At 40.9% G+C, this 12,431-nt stretch overlaps 1 protein-coding gene across 1 annotated transcript; it reads left to right on the top strand.

The window, feature by feature from the left end:
• Positions 1-207: 207 nt before the first annotated feature.
• On the top strand, positions 208-10,032 carry LOC139450004 (BTB/POZ domain-containing protein 6-B-like). Its single transcript, XM_071231615.1, has 3 exons — positions 208-3,896; positions 4,974-5,255; positions 7,284-10,032. The coding sequence occupies exons 1-3, from the start codon at positions 3,781-3,783 to the stop codon at positions 8,467-8,469; spliced, it is 1,584 nt and encodes a 527-aa protein (XP_071087716.1). The 5' UTR covers positions 208-3,780; the 3' UTR covers positions 8,470-10,032.
• Positions 10,033-12,431: the final 2,399 nt, after the last annotated feature.

A 12,431-nucleotide genomic window follows, 5' to 3' on the forward strand; every position in this document is an offset into this window, starting at 1 on the left:
GAACGACATTCCATCCAACCTATCAGAGCTGTAATCTGTCCTCAGCTCTTTGTAGAGCAGTAGCGAGCACTGTGAGATCTGATTATAACGAGGTTCGTCCTTTGCAGTTTTACAAACGGTCATGTGACTGAAGTGATCGAATGAAATGTTTATCGTGTCTTTGAGCAGTGTCCCATGCATGTAAGGGTGCGCGAGTGTCCCTTTGTCTAAGGCCTCGTGATTTGGGAATCCTAGATCTAGGTTAAGCTGGAATCCCGTGACACAACTGAAATGCGTGTCACAGATGGGTTAACCTCGGCTCATGTTGTGAATGCACTGTGCGTTGGAATGGAATTTCGGTTTGCATGTTTGTTTGTTGTTTAACGCCGTACTCAACAATGTTCCAGCTATATATGACGGCGGGCTGTAAATAATCGAGTCTGGATCAGACAATCCTGAGATTGACATCATGAGCATCGATGACATACATCAACCAATTAAGTCAGCGAGCCTGACCACCAGATCCCGTTAGTCGCCTTTTACGGCAAGCATGGTTAATTGGGACCTATTCTAACCCGGATCTACACGGTTACTCCAAACGTAACATCAGTTGTGATCCATCTAGAGTGTGTGCTGACAGCTGAATTTCAATGGCATGTGTGATAATTGAGGCGCACGTAAAATCTCTTATTATTCGCGTTCTCAGCAGTACAACATACGATTATCACCTCACAGAACTTGAGTTTGCAATGTGACGTCTCTTTGTATTGTGAACTTTAAAGCAAAGAGGATTTATTTTGGGGATCATTAAGTATTTTTTTCTACCCATTATAATTAAGACATATCGCCCCCATCCTTTACTTCAATAAATCTTATGAAATATATTTTATGTGTTTTTTTTCTTCTAATGTATGTTTAACAATTGAGTCAAATAATTCTCCATTCTCTGTACAATACAAGAATTTTTTTATTGTTTCCCTTCGTTATATTACCATTGATACTAGTAACATGAATAAACAACAGGAACCAGAAAAGAGGATAAGCAAAATAAAACAAAATAAAATTAAGTTAAATTAAATAACTTGCAGTTTACCAGGCACAACTCTCATTTTCAGCCGCAATGATCAGAAAGTTAGGTTTTGGGAGAATTCTTTTTGCCGATATAATAAAACTCCATTTTGTCTCCTCCATCGTGTTTTAACATTGCTTCTGTGGGATACGAACGCGAAATGTTCCGAGTAATTTTTATGAAGTGTGAAATAGGAGTGCGCGATCTCATTCGGAAAATATCGAATGGTTACGCTAACTAAGCTCTTTGCAGAGACAATGCGTCGCCTTGCATGGTAACATAACGTCATGCCGTAGTAGCATGCGCTGTTTCTGAGCTTTGCATAGTTCGGCCGAGTTCTACTCGTGAAATGCTCTCGATTTATTTCCGGCTCTTCTGGCGGTGCTTTTCAAAAGAAAAGGAGCAAACCGAAAGTGACGAAGGCATATAGTGAAACGAGGAGCGACAACAGGTAATAAATAAGTTGACAGGTACCCTAATTACGATCAAAATAGCACAGGTACATATCGGGCAGTAGTGCACTGTACCAGGCGCTCAATCGTTTCATGGTTGATCAATGACATCAGTGGCCTCTGGACCACTAAAAAAATTCTTAAATATTTCCCCAGGTTTCTTGATACACCAGCATTGAATCAAATTTTATTTTCCAAATTCTGTCTCTTTGTACACGCACAGCTCCTTGTAAAATCTAGAAGTCTACCGTCCCCTCCTCAAATCTTTGCTCGTTTCCATTTTTGTAAAAGAAACGTCACTCATTTATCTTTGTTTGTTTGTTGATTAACGCCGCACTCAGCAAATTCCAGCCATGTGACGGCGGTCTGTAAATAATCGAGTCTGGACCAGATAATGATTGATATCATTGCATTGATCCACACAATTGGGATACAATGACATGCATCAACCAAGTCAGCAAGCTGACCACCCGATCCTGTTAGTCGCCTCTTACAACCAGCATGGGTTGCTGAAGACCAATTCTAACCTGGATCTTCACAGATCACTCATTTTTCTCATAGATGATGATCAGATCGATCAATATTTGATTGTAAGCGATGTTTGTTCCATATGAAATAAATATGTCTCCTCAACTGGTAACCAAATATTTTACGATGGCGTGGTTCCAGCAAGCAAAGCTTCCAGGCAGGTTACTCATTTCAAATTGAATTTCATCAACTAACCAAATTAATAAATAGCATTCAATGAATCTACCCAGGGCAACAAAGTTCAGTTGTAATTATGGACAAAACAAACTCTAGTTACAACATGACGTTCTATATTGATTAAACCTTTCAGCAGATCAATAATCATTTGGACTTTCCAGATAGATTGGGTGACCAAATGAATGGTGAATCACTCAAGCACTTGTCTTTGTCATATTTCGATCACTAGTTTGTCTGGCCAAGACTCGATTATTTACAGACTGCCATCATATAGCTTGAATATTGCTGATTGTGGCATTAAATGACAAACAAACTTTGAATCATTGATCAATTTATATCGGCTTAAACATAATAAGACTTATACATGTTAAATGTATGTTCAAATATTTCATCACAGGAATAGAAAATTAACAGGCTAAAACATTACATTGGTCATAATGATATGGATGATGTATTTTGTCAGAATCTTTGTGTTGGTTCCTCGTTTGATTTCTGGAGAATCCTAAGCTAGCATTGAGAGACAAGTGGACACAATGGTCGTTTCAGTATAGATCCTTATAAGGATCTACATGTGATCTATACTGAAACATCACCTTTACTGTATTAAAGAAGTTGTTATCCATAAATTGTGTCAACTTTGTCATTTGTCAACGGGGCGTTCGGGTAGCCTAGTGGTTAAAGTGTTTGCTCGTCACGCCGAAGACCCGTGTTCGATTCCTGACATGGGTACAATGTGTGAAGCCCATTTGTGGTGTCCCCCGCTGTGATATTGCTGGAATATTGCTAAAATCGTCGTAAAACCATACTCACTCACTCACTCATTTGTCAACTTCTAAGTAAGGTCTATGAAACAATTAAGCATTGAGAAAAACATTCATGTACCTACTACTAAGTCGGTTGAGACAGGCACTGTATTTCTTCACAACTGCCCTTTACCTTAATCCTTGACTTCAAACAAAGGTGATAGCATCAAGGATTTATCTAGGATTCCAAACTATGTGCCCTTGGCAGGCAAATTGGGGGAAAAATCATAATTTTGTTAAAAAAATTGGGATTTGTTTTCTCATATATTTAACATTAATAATACCAAGCAAAAAAACCTTTACCTTGTTTACCATTACTGGTCCTGTTTTCATTAAGCTACTAGTCACCTTAACAAAGAATTAACATTAGTCATATATAAAATCTGTGAAGATCCGGCTTAGAATAGGTCTTCAGCAACCCATGCTTGGCAGCTATGCTTGTTCTAAGAGGCGACTAACAGGATCCGTTGGTCAGGCTCGCTGACTGTGTTGATGTATGTCGTATCCCAATTGCGTAGATCGATGCTCATGATGTCAATCACATGATTGTCTCGTCCAGACTTGATTATTTACAGACTGCTGTCATACAGCTGGAATATTGCAGAGTGCAGCTTTAAACAACAAACAAACAAACAAAAGTCAAATATAATGAGTTGGGAAATTGTTAATTCCAATTTGGGAATGTTTACTGACATTTGTTGTAGACTTAAGGCTGACTATGATTAGCCCCTGAGAATGGAACATTAAAATATTTCAGGAGCTACCTGCAGCCATGCCGCCAAAGAGGAAAGCTCGGAGGACCACCAAGTCACAGACTTCAGCCTCAGGAAGCGCCAGGGATCCAAAGCAATCAGATGAGAAGCAGACCTCACCAGCAGTAACAAACAAGTGAATTTTTATTCTTTTACAGGGGGGAGGGAGAGGGTGAATGGGTGGCCCAATTATTAAGGTGCCACAGTTCGCATTGCAAAGCTGCATCTCTTGGCCACGCCAGATACCTGTGATCATTGGTTGGAATAATGTTCTCCCGGATTATGTTTCTATGTTTGTCAGCACCATACCCATGCAGAGCACTAGATAATCTTTTGGTTATTTGGGTATTTTTTCCAGTGGGTTTGAGTTTCATTGGGTATCCACAATTTTTCCCGATGCTCATGATGTCAATCACTGGATTGTCTGGTCCAGACTCGATTATTTACAGACTGCTGTCATATAGCTGGAACATTGCTGAGTGCAGCGTTAAACAACAAACAAACAAACTTCCATGAACTTACTTTCGACAAGAGGCAATTACAATGGACCAGGTGGCCAGTCTTGTGACTTGGTTGATTTGCCTGTCATCGTAACCTGACACATGGAATGTTGATCATGATATCAGCCACTGGTATGTCTGGTCCAGACTAGAACATTTAAAGGTTACCAAGATACAGCTGGAATGTTGCTGACTACTGTATTGAAGAACAGTTCTAAGAAGGGCTGTCCTGAACAATTTGAATGAATCATTAAGGGTCAGAGCCCCAGATAACATTTTGAGCAATTTGAGGTTCAAAGGTATTTTAATTGGGTTATTACAGTTTTCCTTGGGTAACCAATATTTTTTCACTCCTCTATTCATCACTCTATTGAGTTTTTCCCCAAATGAGTAAACATTTTGAGATTTTAAAAAAATGAACTAATGTTCTAGATGTATATAAAGGTTCTAAACATAGGCTTGACTCGGAAAGTAAATTTGCTCGTAATTGTGTTTCGGAAATTAGTTCAGTTGTAGGCATGCTGGAAAAACTTCATTGGGTATTTACGCGTGCTGTTTTCATAAATTGAGTTTTTCATTTAACATGTTTAAGGCATGCGTTTCTGTACGCAAGTTAATTGAAAGTAATTGGGTTTGGAATAGTTTTGGGGGATATTTTTCCCAAATACGCAGCTTATCTGTAGCTCTGAAGGGTTGACATCTTTCTTTTGCAGTTCCTCTCCAGGCTCCTCCTCCATCCCTTTCATCCCCGAAGTGGAGGAGTGGAGGAAGGGGAGGTCGCTGAAGCAGTGTCACGAGTACATGCTCACCAATCAGGTGGCCTGTGATGTCTTCTTCACTGTAGGTGTGAATGAAGACAAGTATGGAGCACACAAATACAAGCTCCTGGCAGTGTCGGATGTGTTCTATGTCATGCTGCTTGGGCCTATGGCAGAACATGACAATACCATCAAAATCCCTGACATCGACCTCACCAGTTTCAAAGCCTTTTTACGGTAAACTTTTATGAAGATGTGTCTAAACATTCACTGGATCGTGTCACCCAAACCACAATTTCAGACACAAGTCTGAATCCTGGCTGGTAAACTTATGGCTAAAAAAAATAATGGTCTTGGTTCTCAGGCACTGCCCGCATGATAATAAGGTCTGCAGCATGTTTCGTTTCAATAAAAAATAAAAGAATCCTAATACTTAAAAACATTGTGATCCAATATGGAACACAGTTACTTCCCTTTACATGTGCACTGCTTTACTGCGCATCTTGTGTTATGGTTATGGTGGCAATAGGAGTTTGTATGCTTGTTTACGTAGGGAGGCCCTTTCCCAGGTTGATGGTACACACCTGTTTAGTACATACTAGTTTGTTGTTTAACACTGCACGCAGTATATCCCTGCGATATGACAATCATACTCCTTTGAAAAAGCAACAAAAAAAGACCCACCCGCCCTCACTCTATTTTCAAAAGTCATTGTCTGAGAACCAATTCTTTTATTTTTTTAAGCCTATTATATTTCCTTTATTAGACACCAAAGAGATCTACTAATATCGCACAAGCTGTTGACCCAGGGAATATATTCTGTTTAATGCTTGCACTGTGGCAGCTCATTGCCTTACCAAATACCAAATTCTACCGTCATATGAAGGGTACATTTCATTTCTAGCAAAAAGGGAGTAATCATTGCATGCCATAAGTTAATATGACAGGGATCATTAATTTCATCATATGATGGACCTGGTATGGAGTCCCTGCATCAATGAGTGCCCATAAAGGCCTATTCATAAGACACCCATTAGTTCGACTAGGAACGAGGTCCTGGTGGGATCTGAAGTGGGAGGGGGATAGGTGACAAATTAAGACCGAGGGCCTATCTATCCTCCTGAGATCTTGCTACTCTGAATTCGAAGTCTTGAACTAACTAATAAACTGACCATCTTGATCTTAATCATATATGTCATACCTACACCTATTTGAAAGGGCTTGTCTAACACTCATTAATATGCATTGCACATTCACTATCACCTGCCTGGATGGCTCCATGGGAAAACACTGGGTGGCAATACTGCCCTTGATATGTGGGGTTGCAGGTTTGATTCACATCATGGCATTTTCAGGTGTGAATCAAACAGTCAAAAATCGACATTAGATGTGAATTAATTGACAAAGTTCAAAGTAAACACAATGTAGGTTTTATTAATTATTCAAAGTAAAACCTTAGGTCTCACTAAAGAAGTAAACCTGGAATCAGGCCTTACTTGAAAGTAACACCTCCCCATGTATTCAAATTCACTCCCGACTTTAAACTTGCATGAGTCCAAGCACTTGTTGACAGGAGAAAACCCTGTATAGAACAATGGGATGATGTCATCAGAGGTTTATGCTTGATCCCAAGCAACCTATGCTGGTTGTAGAAGGCAACCAAATGGATCTGGTGGTCTGGCTAGGTTACTTGGTTGATTGCGTGTCTTGGTAATCAGACTGTGGATTGTTGCTCTGAATATCGATCACTGGATTTTGTGGTCCAGACTCGATTGTTTCCAGTCTGCCTTCCTTTAGCTGGAATATTGCTGAGTGGTGTTAAGCTAACTAACGCACGCACACACACCAATCACACATGCACACACAACTCAAACGCTCACACACACACACACACTCACACACACACACACACACACACACAACTCAAACGCTCACACACACACATCAACACTCACGCACACAACACACAAATCCGCAACTTTCTCTCTCACACACAGCTCACACACACACAACTCTCACTCACACACACACACAACTCTCACTTACACACACACAGCTCACACACACACAAGTCTCTCTCCCCCCACACACACACACTCACTCACTCACGCTCACGCTCACACACACACATCTCACTCACACACACACAGCTCACACACACACACACACACACACACACACACACACACACACACACACACACACACACACACACACACACACACACACACCATGCCTAGTCCTCATCCAAGGTTTGTGTTGTAGGTACGTGTACACGGAGGAGTTGGATGTGACACCGGACACCGTCATGCAGCTGATGTACGTGGCCAAGAAGTACAACGTGGAGCCCCTGGTGACAGCCATCATCTCCTACATCGATGCACAGATGTCCATTGAAAGTGCTTGTGTCGTCATGGAGCAGGCCCATCTATTCAATGAACCCACGCTGGAGACTAAGGCCCTTGAGTTTATCGAAGACCATGCAACCAGTGTGTTGGAATCTAAGGAAGTGACCACGTTGTGCGCCGCCTGTTTGAAGACAGTTGTGTCTTCCGATAATTTGCATGTTAAACTTGGGGTCAGGAGGGAATTATGGGAAATGGAAAGGAAAGCAGCGGCTGCTGACTTGGAGAAGTCCGTGTTGACAGCTGTCATGACATGGGCAACTCACCAGTGTGTTGAAACCAAGGTCAAGGTGACAGGCCAGAACCAGCGGAAAGTCCTTGGCGACATTTTGTGGGAAGTGCGCTTCTCGCAACTCAGCCCTGACTATTTTGTGGCAGACGTGACGAAGATGAACATTCTGTCTTCAGAGGAGAGATGCATGATATTGGAACATGTTGTTGCACCAAATAAGGCCAAGTCTAAACTTTGTAACATGAAGCGTAGAGGTCCACACGAAAACATCCGCACAGTAACGAGATTCCGAAACACGTCAGAAGACACATGCATTAAGAATGACTATCATCACGCAGTGTCCTTCAAAACAAATGAAGACTTGTATCTACATGGTTTCTGTCTGTTTGGGACCAGCACGGGCAAGACCTGCTTGTACGACGTCCACTCAGCAGTGTACAAAGACAAGGAGGTGATTTGTGAATTGAACACCAAAGTCTACGACAAAATTGAACAGCTGGATATTTGGATGAAGAGGAAAAGTGTTCATAGACGGACCACTGAGGAGATGTTCCGAGTGTATTTTCGGAGAAAGTTGCTGATTAAGAAAGACACTATGCACACTTTGTATGTTGATCTCAAAGGTCCGCAGTGTTACACTGGTCTGGAGGGGCGTTCCGAGATCTGTTTCTACACGGATGGTTTTGTTAAGATCACATTCCAAGATGCTCCTGACTTCAACGATGCCAAGTCCCAAACTACCTCCCTCAAAGGACAGATTCCATCATTGCTGGTTTCTCTCATACCATGTTCAAAACCAATCACTTTCAAGTAACTATGGTTACAGCATTGATTCATGATCTGGGTAACTGTTTAATATCTTTCAAGAGTGATGAATGATTGGTTCTGTTGCCATGCCATCTGAGGATCACTGTAGTTGTTCCACAATTCCATGAGAGAATGAATCTGTTGCCATGGTTACAACATACAGATTCATCAGCCATCACGATTATCATGTTCAGTCTTTATCATTCCAAGAAAGTGAACTAATTGATGTCGATTCTGTTTCCATGGTAACAAATGATGGATTTACTGTCATGATCAATGGAGAGTTTTGATGGAAATTGTGAAGTTTTTTAGTGGATATTTTTCCAGATTATTTTATTACAGAATCTGTGACAATGAAAGCTATTTGTATCACATCTAAGTGCTGTATAGCATGTTTTGAAGACAATTTAGCTGGTTTGGCACAATCTCACCACACAAGTGTGACGAGGATTGACTGATAAGTTCCGAGCTTCACATGGAAGGAATTGCATAATAGTGAAATCTTTTGTTCTGGACATTACATGTTGTCATAGAGCGGTATCCACACAAACAAAAATCCAGAAAGGTTCTTGCACTTCCAGTTAAACTGTGAAGATCAGGGCTTGGAGATAGGTCTTCAGCAACCCATGCTTGTCGTAACAGGTGACTATGCTTGTCGTAAAAGGCGATTAACGGGATCGGGTGGTCAGGCTCGCTGACTTGGTTGATGCATGTCATCGTATCCCAATTGTGTGGAAGGATGCTAATAATATTAATCACCGGATTGTCTGGTTCAGACTCAAATATTTACAGACCGCCGTCATATAGCTGGAATATTTCTGAATGCGGCATTATTAAAACAACAACAAAAACACTTCCAGAGTCCAAACACCAATCTGCAAGTACCTGATCACCACGCTTTCCTCAAGTTTGCCCATTTTTCAAGGTCACTGCGTATTGTACTGACTTGTCACAGCAAAACAATCTGCTCATTTCACTCAATCTTTTGTGTAAATACCTCTTTGTAACATAGATACTATTTCACTATTATGGAACACTGGGGTATATCCTGCTGACTTGAAGATTCTTGTATACAGTCAAGCAAGAAGCCTGCATGTATATATCAAACATATCACTGCTGTGTTCATGTTATGTTCCTGTAACCATGGTAACAATGGTGCTAAAGGGAGTGTATATAGTAATATTTGCCAGTGCTTGCCAGAAAAAGCGACTATGCTTGTCCTAAAAGGCGACAAACAGGATTTGGTGGTCAGGCTTGCTGACTTGGTTGATGCTCGCATCGTAGCCCAATTGCGAAGATTGCTGCTTATGATGTCAATCACTGGATTATCAGGTCCTGACTTGATTATTTACTGACCACCATCCCATAGCTGAAATATTGCTGAGTGCGGCGTTAAACGACAAACAAACTTTACCTTGTTACCAGTAGTGCTTGTTGTTAGGGTCCACTTGACAAACCAACCATATGACTCCAATAGTTCATTCAGTGCTCTATGCAATAATTCATATCAGTGACTATTTATGCACTATTTCATATCGGTAAGTAATTACATCCTCATTATGATATCATTACAAGAAATAAATTCTTTCTGAAGTGATTTCATTAATGTGTCTTATTTTCGTCAGTATCATACGGAAGTTACCTTCATCTCGCCTGCACATATATTACCATGATTACAGTTGACCTGACAGGGTCACTCTCGATCAGTGACCAAGATTTTCGCTGCCCTGTCGTTTTGTACCTAGACCATATTTTGGAAATCTCGTGATAGTCTCGTGATAAAGGTATACAGGGACTACTTGCACAAAGCGATCTTAGCGCTAAGATGATCGTAACTCCCATACTTTAACATAGGCTTACAATAGTCTGGTTTACATCATTTTACAACATGGTCGCTCCTGTTCCTGTCACACTTCATTACCAACAGCTACAAACTGGAACATAACCTCAAGTCCCTTTCTAATGAAATTGGGGAAAATGTTGGTATACTATTTGAATACACAAAAAGTTCTTCGAGAATTCTGGTTGGAGAGGCTTTGTTGTTGAATCTCATAAACTAATGGAGAGTGGCAATTGGACACAGTTGCACGTTGGTATATAATATCTCATGTAGAGATGCACAGACATACCTCAGTAATCAAGTTTATATAATATGCACAGATATAACCAAGCAGTTGCAAACTTCATCAGTTGATGATTTACGATGAATCAACACCAGTTTGTAGGGGGTATGGGAATGAAAGTGTGTGTGTGTGTGTGTGTGTGTTTGGCGTGCGTGTGTGCGTGCGTGCGTGCGTGCGTGCATGCGTATGTGTGTGCATCTGTGCATGGTTTAACACCACAGTCAGCAACATTCAAGCCATATGATTGCCGCCTGAAAATGCTTGCATCTGGATGAGAGAATCCAGTGACTGATATTGTGAGCATCAACCCAGACAGTGAACCTGACCATCTGACCCAATGTGTCACCTCTTACAACCAGCATAGGTTACTGAGGACCGATCTAACCTGGAATCTCCACGGTTTGGTATTGAAATGTGTGAGTGAGTTCGGTTTTGCGCTGCTTTTAGCAATACCCCAGACCTATCATGGATACACCAGAAACAGGCTTCCCACCTTGCACCCTTATGGGTCCTGCATGACGAGCCAGTGATTTCGTCACTAGGCTACCCCACTGTTCATAGAAATGAGTGAGTGAGTGAGTTGGGTTTAACGCCGCTTTTAACACTATTCCAGTTATATCGCGGTGTGTCGGCTTAATGTGGGAGGAAAGCCCAAAGTGATGCAGGTCTCAGAGATTTACCACTTAGGTGAAAACCCACAAGCACGGGTATGGTGCTGACAAATCTAGAAACATAATCGGGGCGAACCAGGATTTGAACCCACAATCATAGGTTTCTGGCGTGCTCAAAGGACGCAAATCTGCACAGCGAATCGCTGCACTTTAGATGACTGGGCCACCAGTGCCCCCAGAAAAGAACAAGAAAAACTAGCAAGATCTAAATTGTTGTTATGAAGAAATCTTGAAGTTTGAGAGCTCATCAACCAGGGTCAGGATAACTTTGTGGGTGAGACATTTTTGTGATCGGGTGAATGTTCCACCCTGTCTAGTAGAACGTTTCTCAAAATTGAACAGGGGAGGTAACTGCAGACCAGATCCTGAACTTTCTAAAATTTCCAAGTTGTAAAACAAAAATGAAAGTTTCTTTTAGGATTTATCTTCATTCTATCATATATTTTTTTAAGCTCATTAATGCTTCCACAATTGCCTGTACAATTAGTATGGAGTTGTTTTTTCCAGGCAAATACCCACTGACAATGATTGTGGTATGTTCTGCATTGAAAATGTATGACCAGCCACTTTTCTAGTCCCCTGAGACCCGTGAAGATTCCAGGTTAGAATAGGTCTTCAGCAACCCATGCATGCCGTAAAAGGCGACTATGCTTGTCGTAAAAAGCGACTAACGGGATTGGGTGGTAAGGCTTGCTGACCTGGTTGATACATGGCATCGATCCCAATTGCGTGGATCGATGCTCATGATGTCAATCACTGGATTGTCTGGTCCAGACTTGATTATTTTACAGACCGCCGTCATATAGCTGGAATATTGCTGAGTGCGGCGTTAAACAACAAACAAACAAACAAAAATCTAGTCCCCTGTTGTTGGCCCTCATGGGACAGCATTATGGATGATATGGTGGTGTATTGTTGGAAAAATATCTTTAATGACAGAATTAGTAACACTTTCTTATATTTTGAAGTTAATAATTTTGACTGGAGTCCAAAGGGACAATTGTGAAAGAAAATGGTTTACATTTATTTGTGTTCGCATAACTACCCAATAAATGAGAAAAATAAAAAGACAACTACAAAAATTAAACAAAATTTAAGTAACTATAAAGAGGCTTAAATATGTATATTTATATTATTGCATTAAATGCAATGTTAAACTATTTCTGAAATTTAA

This window comes from Haliotis cracherodii, unplaced genomic scaffold, assembly GCF_022045235.1.
Source record: "Haliotis cracherodii isolate W230 unplaced genomic scaffold, xgHalCrac1.p SCAF_8, whole genome shotgun sequence".
Taxonomy (NCBI): Eukaryota; Metazoa; Mollusca; class Gastropoda; order Lepetellida; family Haliotidae; genus Haliotis; species Haliotis cracherodii.